General features: G+C 27.7%; 3 protein-coding genes across 5 annotated transcripts in view; 1 reads left to right on the top strand and 2 right to left on the bottom strand.

The window, feature by feature from the left end:
• Window positions 1-665: 665 nt before the first annotated feature.
• LOC135925641 (leukocyte elastase inhibitor-like) lies at window positions 666-2,479 on the bottom strand. Of its 2 annotated transcripts, none has more exons than XM_065461022.1 (4): window positions 2,383-2,479; window positions 1,599-2,274; window positions 1,160-1,534; window positions 666-1,037 (listed from the first exon to the last, which is right to left on the bottom strand). In XM_065461022.1, exons 1-4 carry the CDS (start codon window positions 2,405-2,407, stop codon window positions 773-775), a joined length of 1,341 nt encoding a protein of 446 aa, XP_065317094.1. In that variant the 5' UTR covers window positions 2,408-2,479; the 3' UTR covers window positions 666-772. The 2 variants fall into 2 exon arrangements, with proteins under 2 accessions (XP_065317094.1, XP_065317095.1); XM_065461023.1 differs by having other exon boundaries at window positions 898-1,037; window positions 1,147-1,534.
• A 2,080-nt stretch (window positions 2,480-4,559) lies between these two features.
• Window positions 4,560-8,326, bottom strand: LOC135926113 (leukocyte elastase inhibitor-like). Its single transcript, XM_065461808.1, has 4 exons — window positions 8,191-8,326; window positions 7,395-8,058; window positions 6,940-7,314; window positions 4,560-5,323 (listed from the first exon to the last, which is right to left on the bottom strand). The coding sequence occupies exons 1-4, from the start codon at window positions 8,213-8,215 to the stop codon at window positions 5,065-5,067; spliced, it is 1,323 nt and encodes a 440-aa protein (XP_065317880.1). The 5' UTR covers window positions 8,216-8,326; the 3' UTR covers window positions 4,560-5,064.
• Window positions 8,327-11,965: 3,639 nt separating this feature from the next.
• LOC135927260 (stress-activated protein kinase JNK-like) overlaps window positions 11,966-15,705 on the top strand; it is a 29,513-nt gene continuing 25,773 nt past the window's right edge. For both annotated transcript variants that reach the window (XM_065463215.1, XM_065463216.1), the window contains exon 1: window positions 11,966-12,068. The gene's annotated coding sequence lies outside the window, so the exon portion shown is untranslated. The remainder of the gene's footprint in view (window positions 12,069-15,705) is intronic.

Here is a 15,705-nt window from a genome sequence, read left to right as displayed (position 1 = left end):
CACATAAAACCTTATTTATTTTCGTGGATTATTTTATTGATTTCATTATTCTTTCTTTCCTAGCGTCACATTTAAAAAAAATACCAGTAAAATTTGCAGTACAACAATAATGAACTTGAAAATTTACAACTTACATCAAGATAAATAAATAACTACACCAAAATAATAAAAAATAAAGCATAGGGCATATTTTTGAAACATTAACAAAACAGAACAAATTATATATTTATATGTAGTTAAATCACATCTACAAAATTTTAAAAAAAAGTATAGCTCTCTTCCTACAATACTTTAGGACCTGTAATAAATTAATATATAGTTATTTTATTTTACCCTATACCCGGGGTATAGTGGCTTAGTAACAGGTTAAAGTGGTTAAAATAAAATTGAACATAATTATATTGTTTAATTGAACAAAATATTTCAATTTTGACATCTATTCATCAGTTTTATAGTAAAAACTAATCAATACAAATGTCATAATTTAAAAAATTATATCAACAAATAACACATTTTTGAATGTACCCATTTTAGGCACATCGTAATTGTGACGATTAAAATTACTAAATTTTGAATACTTTTGAGTCAAGACATTCACAAACATTTCGTTAATAATAAATAATTGTTAAAACTTTGTTAAAAGACCTTCATTTTTTGATAGTATACTTTATTTAATATCATGAAAAACACCAAATTAAGAACAAAGGAATTTTGACATATAATGTTTAAACCAATTTAAAGAGAGAAATTTTCGTATATAAATTATTTGATTTTATCTCATTGTTTTTTTTATGTAAGTTCCTAGGAACAATATATTTCCGTTCAGAGAATCGAAGATAAAATATAGGAAGGGTCTATTTGCATTGAATTCTTGGGGCATTGATAATTCCCTAGACGTCGCTATACCGGTAGAGGCTACACCCTCAGTTCCTATCTCATTCACTTCGATCATAGCTTTGTGAAATACTTCACTAATGAACAAATTATCGATGCTAGAATCATTGGATCCTGTTAAGCCGGTGAAATCCGCTATGCTCCTAACCATGAATTTTTGGTTGTCATAAAATATATTAATTAATAATAAAATTAAAACGCTTCTCCTTATTTATCGTATTAAAATTGATAAATTATTTTTTAAATATATACTTTACAAAATTACTCGAATAGACTTCGGAGGCCGAGATTTTTGAGGGTCCTAGAAAGAGTGACATCATAACTTGTTATGAAAATAGGCAAGGCAATATCGACCATAACGTTTTCCGCGATATTTATCAGTGAAGCGAAGGAAGCGGTAGATAAGACATTTATCAAATTTGTTAACCCCCTTTTCTCGGGGAGCACAAAAAACATGGCTAAATTCGGATTCATATATTGCATTTTGAGCACTTTGATCTTTTGATCTGGAACGGAAGTTGTTAAGGGTGCAATGTTTTTTAGACGAGTTTCGCCGTATTGTACTAACCTTATGTCATGCATCATTTTAATCTTTTCTACCTTTTTATCGTCTCTTATGAAAGACCTTTTGGCAGTGTTTCTTATATTGATGAATGATAAAGAATTATTCTTAAAAAATCAATAAAACAATCATTTAAACTAACTTTGGGTTAAAGGGCGATTCCCAATCACTTTTAAAGTAAATTGTATCAACTATGACAACTCTGGTGTCTGAATTAAGAGATCCGGGAGGTAGTAAGTCCCTTATTAACCCTTTCGTAGCCTTTGAAACATAGGAATTGATACTCTTAGCGGCTTCATATGATTTCATTTTGTAATTCATAGCCTGAACATGTGCCGCATAATATTTGGAAGCTTTTTGGGCGAATGCGGGGTCAATTTTGATACTTTCATCGGGATATATACCGTTAGATATCTCTACTGTCGAATTACCGTAGTGCTTAAGAGTTTGAGTAGCATTCAGTATGACTGAATGCAGAATTTCTTGATCCTTAGGAGTAATTTGGTTGGATCCGCGAAATAAATCTCGGTAATGCAAGGTATTTAACAATTCCTTAAACGTTTCTCCCCCTGCTCCAAGTAATAAAAGGCTCAATGCGTGACCAATACTGAACGGCGAAAATACCAAATTCTTTTGATTCGATACAGCTATAGGGCCTACATTTATATTTTGTAGAGATTTTAGTAACTCGAAGGTAAATTTTTGGTTAGCCTCCCCCAAAAGCTGTATTTCTAAAATGTTATTCGGAGCAGCCGTAGCATTACTTATACTAATTTCATCGCATTTGGATAAATATACGTTAAAAGCAGCTAAGAATACTATGAGATGTTATAGCAATAAAAATAATGAATGTATAATAATAACTTAAAATAAATTTTATATCATAATTCAGGAGGAAAAAAAAAATTTTTAATTATTCCACTCACCTATAGTCTCCAAGTGTTTTTTCATCTTCAAAATTAGGATTATTTTTGAAAAAAACAACAAAAAAACACAATTAAAATTTAGATACAAATTTATTAATTTTTTTTAAAAAAAAACATAAACATAATTTATAACATGTGTTTGTCAAATTTTAGCATTGTTATTTATAAATAACTTACACATTAAAATCACCGCTATTTCTTATCATTTAACCTTTATTCTTGAACATCTGGCATAATTCATCTTTCTCATTTAGAAGTCTAAAAGTGTCAAAAAATAATTTCCGATTTAGGCTTTATTTGAAAAAGTTGTATAAGAGTGTTCATGAAAATAAAATTTAATGTTGTTTATTACTTTTCTTTTAACGTCTTAAGCTCATCTGTAGATTATCATACTTATTTTGAAACAAGTTTTATCAATTTGCGGGATAATTATATAAGATTTTGGTTGATTAATATATTAAATATTGGCGTAGTTTTCCATCTAAGACATTATATTCTCTTGGATCTCTTTGCCTCTTGAGAAAAACGCCTATCAAATTTTCAAGGCTTTTTAAGTCCTTTAACGATATTTCCCATTTTTGTATGATAAGATAACGCATTTTTTGCGTTAATATACTCAAGGTTAAATATTCATTTTTTTTAAAAAAATGATTATTTTGCCTAAAATGTAAATATCTTTAATGATCGACAAAAAATGAAGATTTTACGCATAATAAGATGCGCATGTTGTTTGTTTGCGGTATAAAGATAGGGAAAACCCCAATACCGACTAAACAAAAGGATTGATAGATGAATGATGGATGAAGGGAGGGGGGGAGGGGGGGGTGGTTTAAATAGTTAATGTTTTTATTATTATTATCATCTTACCTTGTTGTATGAAATTAATTATAGCTTTTAATTTTCATTTATATAATAACCATTTTTTTTCCAAAAACATTTTTATTTATATCTTATTTTTAATGGGGGGAAAAAAATATATATTATTTTTAAAAATCCATGATTTGAACAAAAAAAAATCTCAAATGAACATTTTTCCATAAAACTTAGAATTTTGGACAAAAATTTATTCAAAAATCTAGCCTTGGGTTATAAGTCCAAAACCCTTTTATTTAAAAAAAATACTCGAATTATTCTAAAACTTTCAGAAGTTTTAAAATTTTAAGGAAATCGTCATGTTATAATTTTTTTATAATTTTTTTAAAATTTTTTTAGCATTATATTTTGGAAACATGTTTTTAATTTTATATTTAAAAAAAAAAGGTTATATTTTATTTTCTATAAAGTTTCAAAAAGTTTGTCTTTTTGATATTTTGAATTTAAGCCCTTTTTAATCATACTTTAAAAAAGAAATATTTTAAAGAACCTTCATTTTTTTCTATCTTTTCACATTGAATATTTTTAAGGAATATAAACTTCTTGAAATATGATATATTATTTCTGTCAACTGCCCGTAAGTTTTTTTTAAAATGTTTAAATGGCGATTGTAAGGACATTAAAAATGTAAAACACATTTTTTAAATGATTTGATTTTAGACCGAATAAAATGTTTTGAATGATACCTTTGAGAGTAGTTCGAAATTTAGTTGTAACACAAATTTCTTTGTTCCACGAGGGCAAAAATAAAGTAATGAAATTTAACTTTACTTTTTTTAAAAAAAAGGTTTTTAAGTGTGGTAAAACACGAAATTAATGGCGCCAAAATTACTTCTAAATAAAAAAAAAAATTTATAACAACTTGATTTTTAGACCGGACAAATAGAAAATGTTTTAGGGTAGCAGCAAACGAGTTGTGTTAAGATGGGGATTTTTTCTTTATTCCACTAGAAAAATAGTTAAAAAAATTTTTAAAAACATTAAATCCTTTTTATCCATCACAAAAAATAATAATCGAGGGAAAATTCGTCTCAAAGAAATTCCCTCAATTTTTTTTTTCCTGAAAAGGCAGTAATGGTTATATAAAAATTATTAGGGGAAATTCTGGACTCGAGGTGGATAGACGCATCCTTGATAGCGTTCCCGCCATGGGGTGTCAACATCATTAACTGAGAGTAGGGTAGGGGACAAGCGTTAATTATAGATATCGCATGTAATATATATATTATTAAATTTGATAAATGTAAATCTATGAATGAATTAAAAGCTTCCACAGGGAGTAGAGTGACTAACAAAAAATAACATTTTCTAACCTTGCAAATTGGCCTTTTATTGTATTAAAAAATAATTTATTCTTTATATAACTATAAACAAAAAAATTAAATTAGGAAACAATTAATTTTTTATTTTTGTATAAAATGTTTATTTAAAAAATGTTTTAAACAAATAATTATAATATATTGTTATGGTGATATATAATGGATAAGGAATAATCAACTGAAGGAGATTTCTTTTTTAATAAGATGAAATATAATTAAAATTTAACAAGTATATCTGATGTAAGAAGTAGGATTATAAAGGTTAGAGAGATTTGGGTTCGGTTAATTAAAGGTTTGAGCGATATAGATTTGGGAGGGGGGGGGGGGGGTGAATAAGATATATTGAAGATTAGTTTTTTTCCTAATCTGATGTGAAATGAAATAGAAGAATAGCAAATTAAATAAATCAGTTGTTGTAACTTCGATTTTCCTTGATATAATAAAAATAATGTTGTAGCTATTTATCTATAAAAAAAAATTTATATCATCGTTATCCCTTTATGTAGGTTCCGAAGAATAAGATATTTCCACTCAGCGAATCCAGTATGAAATACAAGAAGGGTCTATCTGCAATAAATTTTTGGGTTGAGGGTAGGTATCTAGATGATGTTAACATCACTGCACCAGTATCAGCTATTGCCTTAGTCCCTCTCTCCGTCACTTCGATAGAAGCCTTGTGAAATACTTCGCCGAGATACAAATTATCGGATTTATGAGATCTAATTAACCCCGTAAAATTCGTCATGTCCCTAATTTTTATATTTTAAAAAAAATAATAATAATATAGATAAAAAATGATTAATTTAAATAAAATTAAAACGGTGATTTTTTATTTGAATTAATGTGACTAAAAGGCTATATTATATTTAATTAAAAGTGGACATTTAAAAAAATTTTAAGTTCCACATTCCACTAAAAAAAAATTAAATTTAAAAATGGAGCAAAATTACAAAGATTTAGAGTTTTAAAAACTTTTAAATTATAGGGCCAGATAGAGGCGTATTGCCCATAAAGACTTCTTTCTTTCTTTCTTTCTTTCTTTCTTTCTTTCTTTCTTTCTTTCTTTCTTTCTTTCTTTCTTTCTTTCTTTCATAAAACGATCCGAACCGGCTCGAAAAAAATTTGATTCAAAAATCCGGTCCGGGTTTAAAAAAAAATTTTTTTTAATTTAAAATTAAAAATAAATTAAAATTTTATAAATTTATTAGTTAGAAAATGTTAAAAAAAAGCATATAATAAACCATCTATTTTACTGATCATATTTCCAATTCCCCTTTGAAACAAAATTTGCAAAATACAGTTAAACTGTTTAAAAATAACGAAATTTATAAAATTCTGTTGTCGGGTGAGAAAATGATCAAAAATAAAAATACGCATGGATCAAAGATATATATTTTAAAAAAAAAATCGCGAGTCGGGCTCGGCTTGAAAATATTTTTTATTAAAAAAAAATCCGGACTGGGCCCTAAGATTTTAACCCTATATGGGTTATCACTTATGCCCCGGGCTGAAAAATAAATATTCGAAAACCTGGGGCAAGCCCAACCACCGATTGCCGGTCCCATAAAAGTTATTTGCCAAAAATTATTGAACTGAATTACTGATAAATTCTTATATGATAATCTATAAAGTATAATGTTTTTAATTAACCAACTCCTGCCAATAATAATAAATAATCGTTTATTTTTTGTGTTCATCTACATATATTTTGGGTTAAAGTACTAAATTCGCTAATGCAAAAATAGGCTAATAGTTGGGAATTCTCGCTTGCTTTGCATCTCCTTAGATAAATTTTAAAATTGATATTGAAAATAATATTGATTAGATGCTATAGCAAGTAAAACACTTGTTTAAATTGAGTTTTTTATTTTAAAAAATAAAATCGCTAAAAGATGGAGGAAATATATTGGTTCCAAGAACTGGAAGCGACTTTTGGCGAATATCGATGATATTTTCTCCATTTTTAACCAAATCTTTTTAATAAAAACTGAAAACTTAAATACTAATATTTACTTCCCCTTGCAGCATATATTAATTTTAATTTTTAATTTAATTTAAAAAAATTTCTAGGAGATATAGGCGAGATTCTCAATTTTATATTGTTTTTTTACAGTCCGGGGGGGGGGGAGGCCTGGCTGGGTAACTTTAGTAAAAAAAAAATTGGAAACAGGCCGAGCCGGTTACAAATTTGACCGGGCCAGACAAAAACTAAATTCCAATATGGCCGGGCCGGATCTGAAATATGGATCATTTTCGATTTTTTCTTTAAAATAATTTTTCAAAAAAATATTCATAAAATTTATTAAAATTTATGTATTTTTTAAAAAATATTTCTAAACCCTGACCAGGTTTGAAAAAAAATTACTCGAATATGCTTTTGAGTCCGAGATTTTTGAGAGTCTTAGAAAGTGAGAGGGCGTAGCTTGTCCTGAAAACGGGCAGAGAAACGTCAATCAATGTATCTTTCACGCTCTTTGTTAGTGAAGTGAAGCCCGTAGGAGATAAGACTTTGATCAAATCGGATAATCCATGTTTTTCGGGTAGCACAAAAAACATGGCCAAATTTGGGTTTGCATATGGTATTCTGAGAATTTCGATCTTTTGATTAAGAATAGAAGTTGGTAGAATTACTAAATCGTCTAGTTGAGCTGCACCGTATTGAAGCGTCCTGGTATCGTGCATCATCTTAACCTGTTCCACTACTCCATCGTCTCTAGTGAATGGCTCGGGATATGTCTTCCTTTATTAACCAAATTTTAGAATAAAACCATTAAGATTATTTAACCAATTCTTGTATAAAAAAAACAGTTGTAAACTCACTCTGGTTTAAAGGGATCTTTCCACTCACTTTTAAAGTAAATGGTGTCAACTATTAAAAATCTAGTGTCTGGATTAAGAGACTCGCGAGGTAATATATCTTTAATTACGCCTTTCGTAGCCTTTGCGATATCCGAATTGATGGTTTTAACGGCTTCATCGGCTTTTGTTTTGTAATTTAGCTTTTGAATGTGTGTCCCATAATACTTGGATACTTCTATGGCGAATGCCCGATCAACTTTAAATCTTTTATCAGGGTATATTCCATAAGATAACCTCACGGTAGTATTTTTGTAGTTTTTGAGAGTTCTAATAGTTTTGAGTATGGTTGAATGTAGAATATGCTGATTTTTAAGGGTAATCTGGTTGAATATTTGAAATAATTCTTCGTAGTGCAGGGTATGCAGCAATTGATTAAACATTTTCTCATCGGCCCCCAACAATAAAATGGCTAGTGAATTACCGATGTTAAAAGGAGAAAATATAAAATTATCCTGCCCCCCGAGCATTGGTATATCATGGCCTACATTCATGTTTTGAAGAGATTTTAGTAAATCCAAACCAAATAGTTGGTTAATCGCTCCTAAACGTTGCATATTATCATTTTCATCACCGAAACTAATTCCATCGCATTTAAGTAGGCATACAGTGAAAACAACCAAAAATGCTATAATAATATACAAGAACGATATTTATGTAAAATTATACGAATTAATATATATAAATTAGATTTAGTATCAATTTTTAATTTTTTAACCAACAAAATTTCAATTGCTATTCTAGATATTTATGTACTTACATTTAAAACTATTATAACCGATCATATATCTTTAGTTTTTCATCTACTATTTCAAAAAAAAAATTTTTGAATATATTTATATACTAAACAAAATTAATTAAAATAAAAGTGATACATATTTCAATGTATGTTTTTATTATTATTATGAATCAAACTCATAAATTATATAAAATATTTTTCTTCTTCTTTATCTAATCTTTAATCTTGAACATAATTATTCATTGCGTAAATAATCTGAAAATGGAGGATATTACTTTGGAGAGGGAGGAGAAAGGTGATTATTTAAATAAAATTTTCTAAATATTTATACCTAATAATAGGGGGGGGGGGGGTGCGTATTTCAAAATTATTCTATATACAAATTTTCTAATAATAGGGGGGGGGGGGTGGTTGCGTATTTGACCGGTCAAATACGATTCACAAAGTAATTCCATATACAAATTTTTTAGTCTTTATATTAGTTTAATATATGATCCATTGGTTGGACTTTTAATCTAATAATTAAATAATGAATAAAACTTTGAAAAATGAGATTTGGAAAGTTAAGCAAATTAATTATGCTAACGAGGAGTTATATATTTTTTTTTATTGTGTTAAAAAATCAATCATCTAACTTTAAAGTTGTGGGATAATCCTTTTTCTGTCAGACTTCGATCATAACAAGTTGTGTTTTTGATTGGCATTCATGTCATCATATCTTGTGACTCGATCCTGCTCTTTCGAATGTTGAAATCTAAGCGCTGCTTCATACAACTGATTATAAACTCCATACATAATTTTTGAAATATTTTATATAAATATCTTGCTTATTTTTTGATAATTTATCAACCAAAATATCAAAGTAAAATATATTGAAAAAATTGGAGTGTCTTATTGGATATTTTAAGATACTGAAAATTGTCAGAGTTATAATGCCGGGGAAAAATTACGGTAAAGGGTTCAACAAAATTATCTGATAATTGTCCCTGGGGTATGATAGAGTCTGATGCTTGTTTGATTTACTTCAATTAATTTTCAATTCAAGTTATTATCACATATCATATAACAGTGTAAATACCAGCAGAGTTCTTGAAACTCAGTAGTGTTTTGCAGTGGTGTCCGGGTCCAATCAAAGACCGATTAAAAAATATAAAAGTTTACAATGAATTACTTTTTAATAAATGTATATCGTAAAACATGATTAATTGCCTAACACTTTATAATATCTCATTCATTGTTTTCTTTTTCTATTCTCTTGCATAAAGAAAAAATATGTATAAAAATATTATTTTTTTATTAATTAATATATTTATCTAAGGAAATATGATATACTTGAACTGGGAAATCAGACGAATCTGAGAAAGATGATATATCGCATGAGAATGAATCTTTTCTGAAGCTAGTGATAAAATATTTCAAAAAAAAGGGAAAGGATGGAATCGAATGAATCCAAAGATGGTTCAATCCCTAATGAAATTTAAGTTATGGATAAAAATAGGAATTAATTTGAGAAGATTTTTAGAATATTTTTATATAAATCAATTTAACCAACTATTTATAACATATTATACATATCATATACTCGTTATATATGCAAATCGATTTATATTATATTCAATAAATTTTATATTAAAAATTATTAGATGGTATAATTAAAATATTAGTAATTTAACAGTTCATTTTAATAAATTTAAAGCAGAATAAAACTTTCATAGTATCACAAACCATATTTAAAATTAGACCGGTACAACAAGACCAAACTGGACTGACGGTCTCACAGTCTGATTTCATTCGACCTAACGGTCCAACAATTCAGTCCCATTTTAAAAAAAGAGCGAACAGGACTGGACCGCTACAAACACTACTCTGTTTGCATTTTGCTTTAAATTGCATAAACTGTTATAATATAATTACGAAATAATATTATTCGAATTTTATTCATATCATATACATATGATATGAATAGCCCTCGAAACTGAGACAAATTCTGGAAGCGGAATCAGGACGTCTGTAAATAATCATGAACCAATTTAGAACTGATTTTAAAATTTTAATAAATTCAAACTGGAATTGGTTTTATCATAAATGCTACCAATTTAATGCATATTCATTTAAAAATTTAGGGTGATTTATCTTTGAGGGATTGTTTGATAGAGTAAGCAGAACAAAACTTTCATAGTATCACAAAAACCATATTTAAAATTAGACCGTTACAACCAGACCAAACTGGACCGACGGTCTCACAGTCTGATTTCATCCGACCTAACGGTCCAGCAATCCAGTCCCATTTTAAAAAAAAGAGAGAACAAGACTGGACCGCTGCAAACACTACTCAGTTTGAATTTTGCTTTAAATTACATAAACTGTTATAATATAATTACGAAATAATATTATTTGAATTTTTATACATATGATATGAATAGCCTCGAAACTGAGACAAATTCTGAAAGCGGAATCAGAACGCAATTCTGAAAATAATCATGAACCGAATTTAGAACTGATTTTAAAATTTTAGTAAATTCAAACTGGAATTGGTTTTATCATAAATGCAACCAATTTAATGCATATTCATTTAAAATTTAGGGTGATTTATCTTCGAGGGATTGTTTGATAGACTTTGGAACCATTATCAGAACCTAGAACTATATGAACCGATCAGATTCCAGAACATAGAATAAAACTATAACTTTATTTTTAAAGAAATTTGAAGATGTAACCAGAACAAGGGCTCTATACAATTCAAGAGAGGCCACGACCTACAGACATTAAATGCAGGCTAAAATTTGATTTAATGATCTTGAGTCAGGCATATGTTAAAATTTTTTTTTTTAAATTAATGGATAGATACATAATTTATATGGGTGTAGCAAGGATTTTCCGGGGGGTGGGAGTGGGGGAATTATAAATAGGGGGGGGGCGAAACAACCCTTTTTTTGATGGGTCCTCGGAAAATGACCGGGTTTCAAACGGGTTTCCTAAGCCTATATATAGCTAAAAAATATTTTTATAGAATAGGAGTTTCATTTTAATAAAAACAACTTAATATTATTATTTAAAATGTGAAAATTGGTTGCCAAGAGATGGTATCCAAAAATAAGCTGTCTTGAACAAATAGGACATATATTTTTATTAGTTTGTATAAAATTTAATAAAATCCACATATTAAAACATTTTTTAACTAATATTTTTGATTTATCACAAAAGCGTTTTTCCAAAAAAATATAAGTAGTCATTAGTTTTAGTTTGAAAAATTATTAACCTTTACATTACTTTTTCAAATTATTGCTTAAGATATATGCTTGCATTTTTGGGAGATAATGGGTGAGGAGGGGGTTAAGGAAGTATTTTTATTAGCTTAAAATGTAAACATATTGAACATTGTATATTATATTTATTTAAATAAATTTATAAAAAATTAAAACAATATGGCGCTTTTTATTAAATATCTATAAAAGAAAAACCTTTGATAAGTAGAAAATTTTTAATTACACCCCAAAATTGTGATTAATTAAAAATTAGTAAATTTAGAGTGATTTATTAAATTGCACTACAGAAGTTTTTCTATTGAAAAGAATTATATATATAATTCATGATTCTTCAGATATCCATGTTCAGGCAACACTTAGTCATCCCTCGCAATAAAGATCATGACCCTCTTTGGAAGTTTACCACCACCGGGGCTATTAATATTAAATTTAGTTTCTTTCATTGAGAATTAATTTGATATTCTAATTAACTCAAAACAAAAAGCGCGGTAGAAAATTTAAGTGTCATTTCTTTCTCAAATTATCCATATCCCATATACATTCTTTTTAGGCCTTTTGACGATTATCGATCTTCCATGTGTTTGGGCATTTTTATTTTTGTATATGAAAAAAAATAAGCATATTCTTTAAAAGGTACTTTAATTTATGTTTTTATTGAGATTGATATACTTTATGTGTATTAAGATTATTAATGCCAATTTTTTAAATATATTTGAATTCGTATATTTATATATTGTAGCATTTAATAAATCTTTATACTTATTATTTTTGAAACTAGATTTAGATATTATTTTATTTTTATCTAAATACCAAACATTTTGATATTAAATTATTAATGGGACCTCAAAATAATTAATATATTGTATTAAACAATTATTAGTTTAATATTATATATACCAATTTTTAATTCAATATCCATACAATTTATACTAAATAACCTCATGTAGTAAATTTTTCTTAAAAGTTACATGAATATTAAATATTATAACCATTATTTTTAAGTTTACTAGACATACATTGCTAACTTTTCCAAAAAGGTTTTTACAATAAAAATATATAAATTACTTTTAAAATAATGTATATTATATACACTAATAATTACTTTGAGTGTTAATTTGGATGTGTTTGTTTTTGATATCACATAAATTATGCAGAGTCGTTTCTTTGTATAATTATGTTGGTTTGATTAAATGATCAAAAAAACCTAGCTTCTCAAATAAAAAAAACAAGAATTAAATTAAAATTATTAAGGGTTGTTCAAATCATCCTATTTTTTATGCTTTTTCCTTTTCCTCTAGAAATTACAATTACTTAATAAGGAAAAGTAAAAATTTGGGGGAATGTAAGGGGTTAAAGGTCACATTAGTTTAGATGTATTATTTTTTATTTATTGTTATATACTCATGCTCAAGTTTCAATTTATCCATTAATTTGGGCCAAGCTATGTTAAAATGTTTGAATGTTTTTTATGGGTTCACCTTTTTATTCTAACCATAAGCCACCTAGGCATATTTATTTGAAATATATTTAGGTAATCGCAGATCATCTTTATTTTATATTATAAGTTGAAAAATATGTATATTAGTGATCTGCATCGGGCCTAATTCTTCAAGCCCAACCCGAAATTTTTTTTTAAAAAGTTTTGCCAGCCTGGCCCTAACCCGATCTTTCTTTCTTTCTTTTTTAAAAAAATTTATTGGCCTGGCCTGAATTTATTTAAATATAGAAATTAATTTTTATAATTACTCAAAATAAAAGACATATGTCGTTTAGTTTCAATTTAACTAAAATCAAATATTTTTATTTTTAAATAATTCAATATAAAATTGATAAATTTAAATATATTTTAAAAAATTTCCAAGGTCCGACCCGACCCGAATTTTTTATTAAAATATTAGGCCTGGCCTGAACCCAATCATTTTAAATAGAATTAGGCTCAAACAGGCTTTGGGCCAGGTACGGGCTGGACCTAACTTTGCAGATCTCTAATATAGATTCCTCATTCAAGCTGGGCCATAGATTTTTATTAACTATGAGCAAGGCCATGTTATTTTATTATATACTATGGACTTCGCCTAAGTTTTAATTAATCCATCTGTTTGGGCCAGAACAGAACAACAAAATTTTAGTGTCTGTTAACCTCTGGGCCTAATACCAACTATTTTTCAGATAATATATCACAAAAGCTTTTTGCCTAGTATTTATTCTAACTGGATTGAATTTCCATTAGAGAAATATTACTGGTGCAAAACCAATATAAGGTAAGCCGTATGGAGACTAATTAAAATTAAGTTGAGTATGGGGTGAAGTTCCACTCCATTTATTTTTCTCACTACCAAGACCTAATTCATGAATTTTACATTTTATATATTGAGTATTGAATCAGAAATCTTCCTAAGCAGACCCACCCTTTGACCCATTCAGATTTTTTGCACAAACTGCCTGGCCCATCATTTAAATGATTGACTGCTAACCCAAGCCTGAAATATTTTTTAAACTAATTATCCAGCTCACCCTATTAAAATATTTTATTAAATGTAAGTCTGGACCGTTTTATATTTTTAGACAAATTTACTAAAAAAATTGGAGATTTTCGAGACCTGTCTCCATTTTTATGGATGAATTGCCAGGCCTATTGAATTTGCCTGCCGCCTTTAGACTGGTCGCACCTTGCAGATATCTGTATTTAATCTAGTGCTTTAAATTTTTACAAAAAAAAAACTAATTCGTTTGCGTTTGTCTTTCAATTATAGAATTGGTTCGCGTTTAAAATTTTGCAAAAAAAAAGAAAAGAAATGCGTTTGAATAATTCCTGAACACCAAATGCATGCTGTATAATAGAAGAAACATGGGCCCGATTCGGTCTAAAGTATCATTACATGTATGTAGCAAGAAAATCAAGATTTTCAGCCGAACCCTTTCAATTTCGATAAAAAGTTAAAGGCCGATTATATAGGTTCACATTAGATCAATAGCGCATTAGCAACTATATTAACGGGAGATAATCGGAGAAGCTCCAAAAGTCGTCCTTTTTTTATGGCTTCTTCACTGATATTTATTAGTTTTTAATTTAAAGCAAAATAAGATCCAATATTGAATCCGATATTAAGGGCTAGGCTAATAATCTATAATTTATGGCGAAAAATCAAAATGATTTTTTTAAAAAAAAAAATATGGGTCCTATGTAGTGTTGTTAAAACGGCTCATTTTGAGCCGATTTTTTAAAATGGCTAGCTCAATATTTTATTAGATTATTATGCAAGCCTTATAATTTTGCTCATAAGTGGCACAAAGGTTTGAACATCTGTTAACGAAATCTCGAGGCTTAATATTTTTCTGGCTAAAATATTGAGTTTTAACCGTTTTAAAAAAAATCTGCTCAAATTGAGCCATTTTACAACACTAGTCTTTATGGTCAGTAGAAAATTTGAGAATAATATTTCGATATTAAATATAATGTTCAATTTTTAATTTTCATTATTTCGTTTAAACTATTATTTTAATAATTTCTTCAACAATTAGCGCGACTGGATATTTATTTTAAAAAAATCTTTAAAATATTTTAATATATATGTCAGCGTCATTGCGTTTTTTTTTCGGCATGTGCGAATTTTTTAAAATTTTAATAATCTGATTTTACCAGAAATGTATGCCATCATGTTTGGAATATACCTACCCTGTGAATTTCAGACAATTTTATCGTGAACTTTTGAACTCAATATAATATATTAGTTTTAAGATAGATTTTTCACATACGTTATTAATGACTCGAAAGTTAAAGGTAAAATTATCTACAATTCCTAATATAGGTATTCTAAACATGCCGGAATACATTTTCGGTAAAATTAAATTTAAAAAAAAACGCTAACATGTATGATAATAATATAATATAATTAGGTAATATCGTAAACCTCATTCCCCGGCTATATTTGCAAGATAAAAATTTTTAATAATTTATATATATATATTTAAGTGTCTAGTTAAAGTGATTTTTAAAAAAATCAGGCTTAAAATGGTACAATATAATTATTAAGAGGAAAAATCGAAAATCACATTAATAACCAATTCATTTATGGAATGGTCATTTTCTTAAATTAATGCAAAAAAAAACGAAGATCAACAAAATTGAAGATTGTTTATTTACGAAGATCGAAAATTTTTTTTACTCAAAATTTATGATTCTCGACTTTAAAAATTTTGGGTTATAAAATGATTTTGAGCATTCTTTATAATATCTTTAAAAAAATTCTTCTGATCAAAGTCTTAGAAT

This window comes from Gordionus sp. m RMFG-2023, chromosome 3, assembly GCF_954871325.1.
Source record: "Gordionus sp. m RMFG-2023 chromosome 3, tfGorSpeb1-WG-v2, whole genome shotgun sequence".
Taxonomy (NCBI): Eukaryota; Metazoa; Nematomorpha; class Gordioida; order Chordodea; family Parachordodidae; genus Gordionus; species Gordionus sp. m RMFG-2023.
Note: the sequence above shows the minus strand (reverse complement) of the source record. Positions and strands in the feature narration are given on the sequence as shown.

What these genes read in the sequence shown, in the direction of transcription:
- LOC135926113 (XM_065461808.1), bottom strand. Translation starts at nt 8,215, where the DNA reads ATGATCGGTTATAATAGTTTTAAAT. An exon ending in CGGTTATAATAGTTTTAAAT is followed by an intron (nt 8,059 to 8,190) that starts GTAAGTACATAA and finishes ATATTATTATAG; the next exon opens with CATTTTTGGTTGTTTTCACT. An exon ending in AAAGATCCCTTTAAACCAGA is followed by an intron (nt 7,315 to 7,394) that starts GTGAGTTTACAA and finishes TGGTTAATAAAG; the next exon opens with GAAGACATATCCCGAGCCAT.
- LOC135925641 (XM_065461022.1), bottom strand. Translation starts at nt 2,407, where the DNA reads ATGAAAAAACACTTGGAGACTATAG. An exon ending in GAATCGCCCTTTAACCCAAA is followed by an intron (nt 1,535 to 1,598) that starts GTTAGTTTAAAT and finishes CATCAATATAAG; the next exon opens with AAACACTGCCAAAAGGTCTT. An exon ending in GGCCTCCGAAGTCTATTCGA is followed by an intron (nt 1,038 to 1,159) that starts GTAATTTTGTAA and finishes ATTCATGGTTAG; the next exon opens with GAGCATAGCGGATTTCACCG.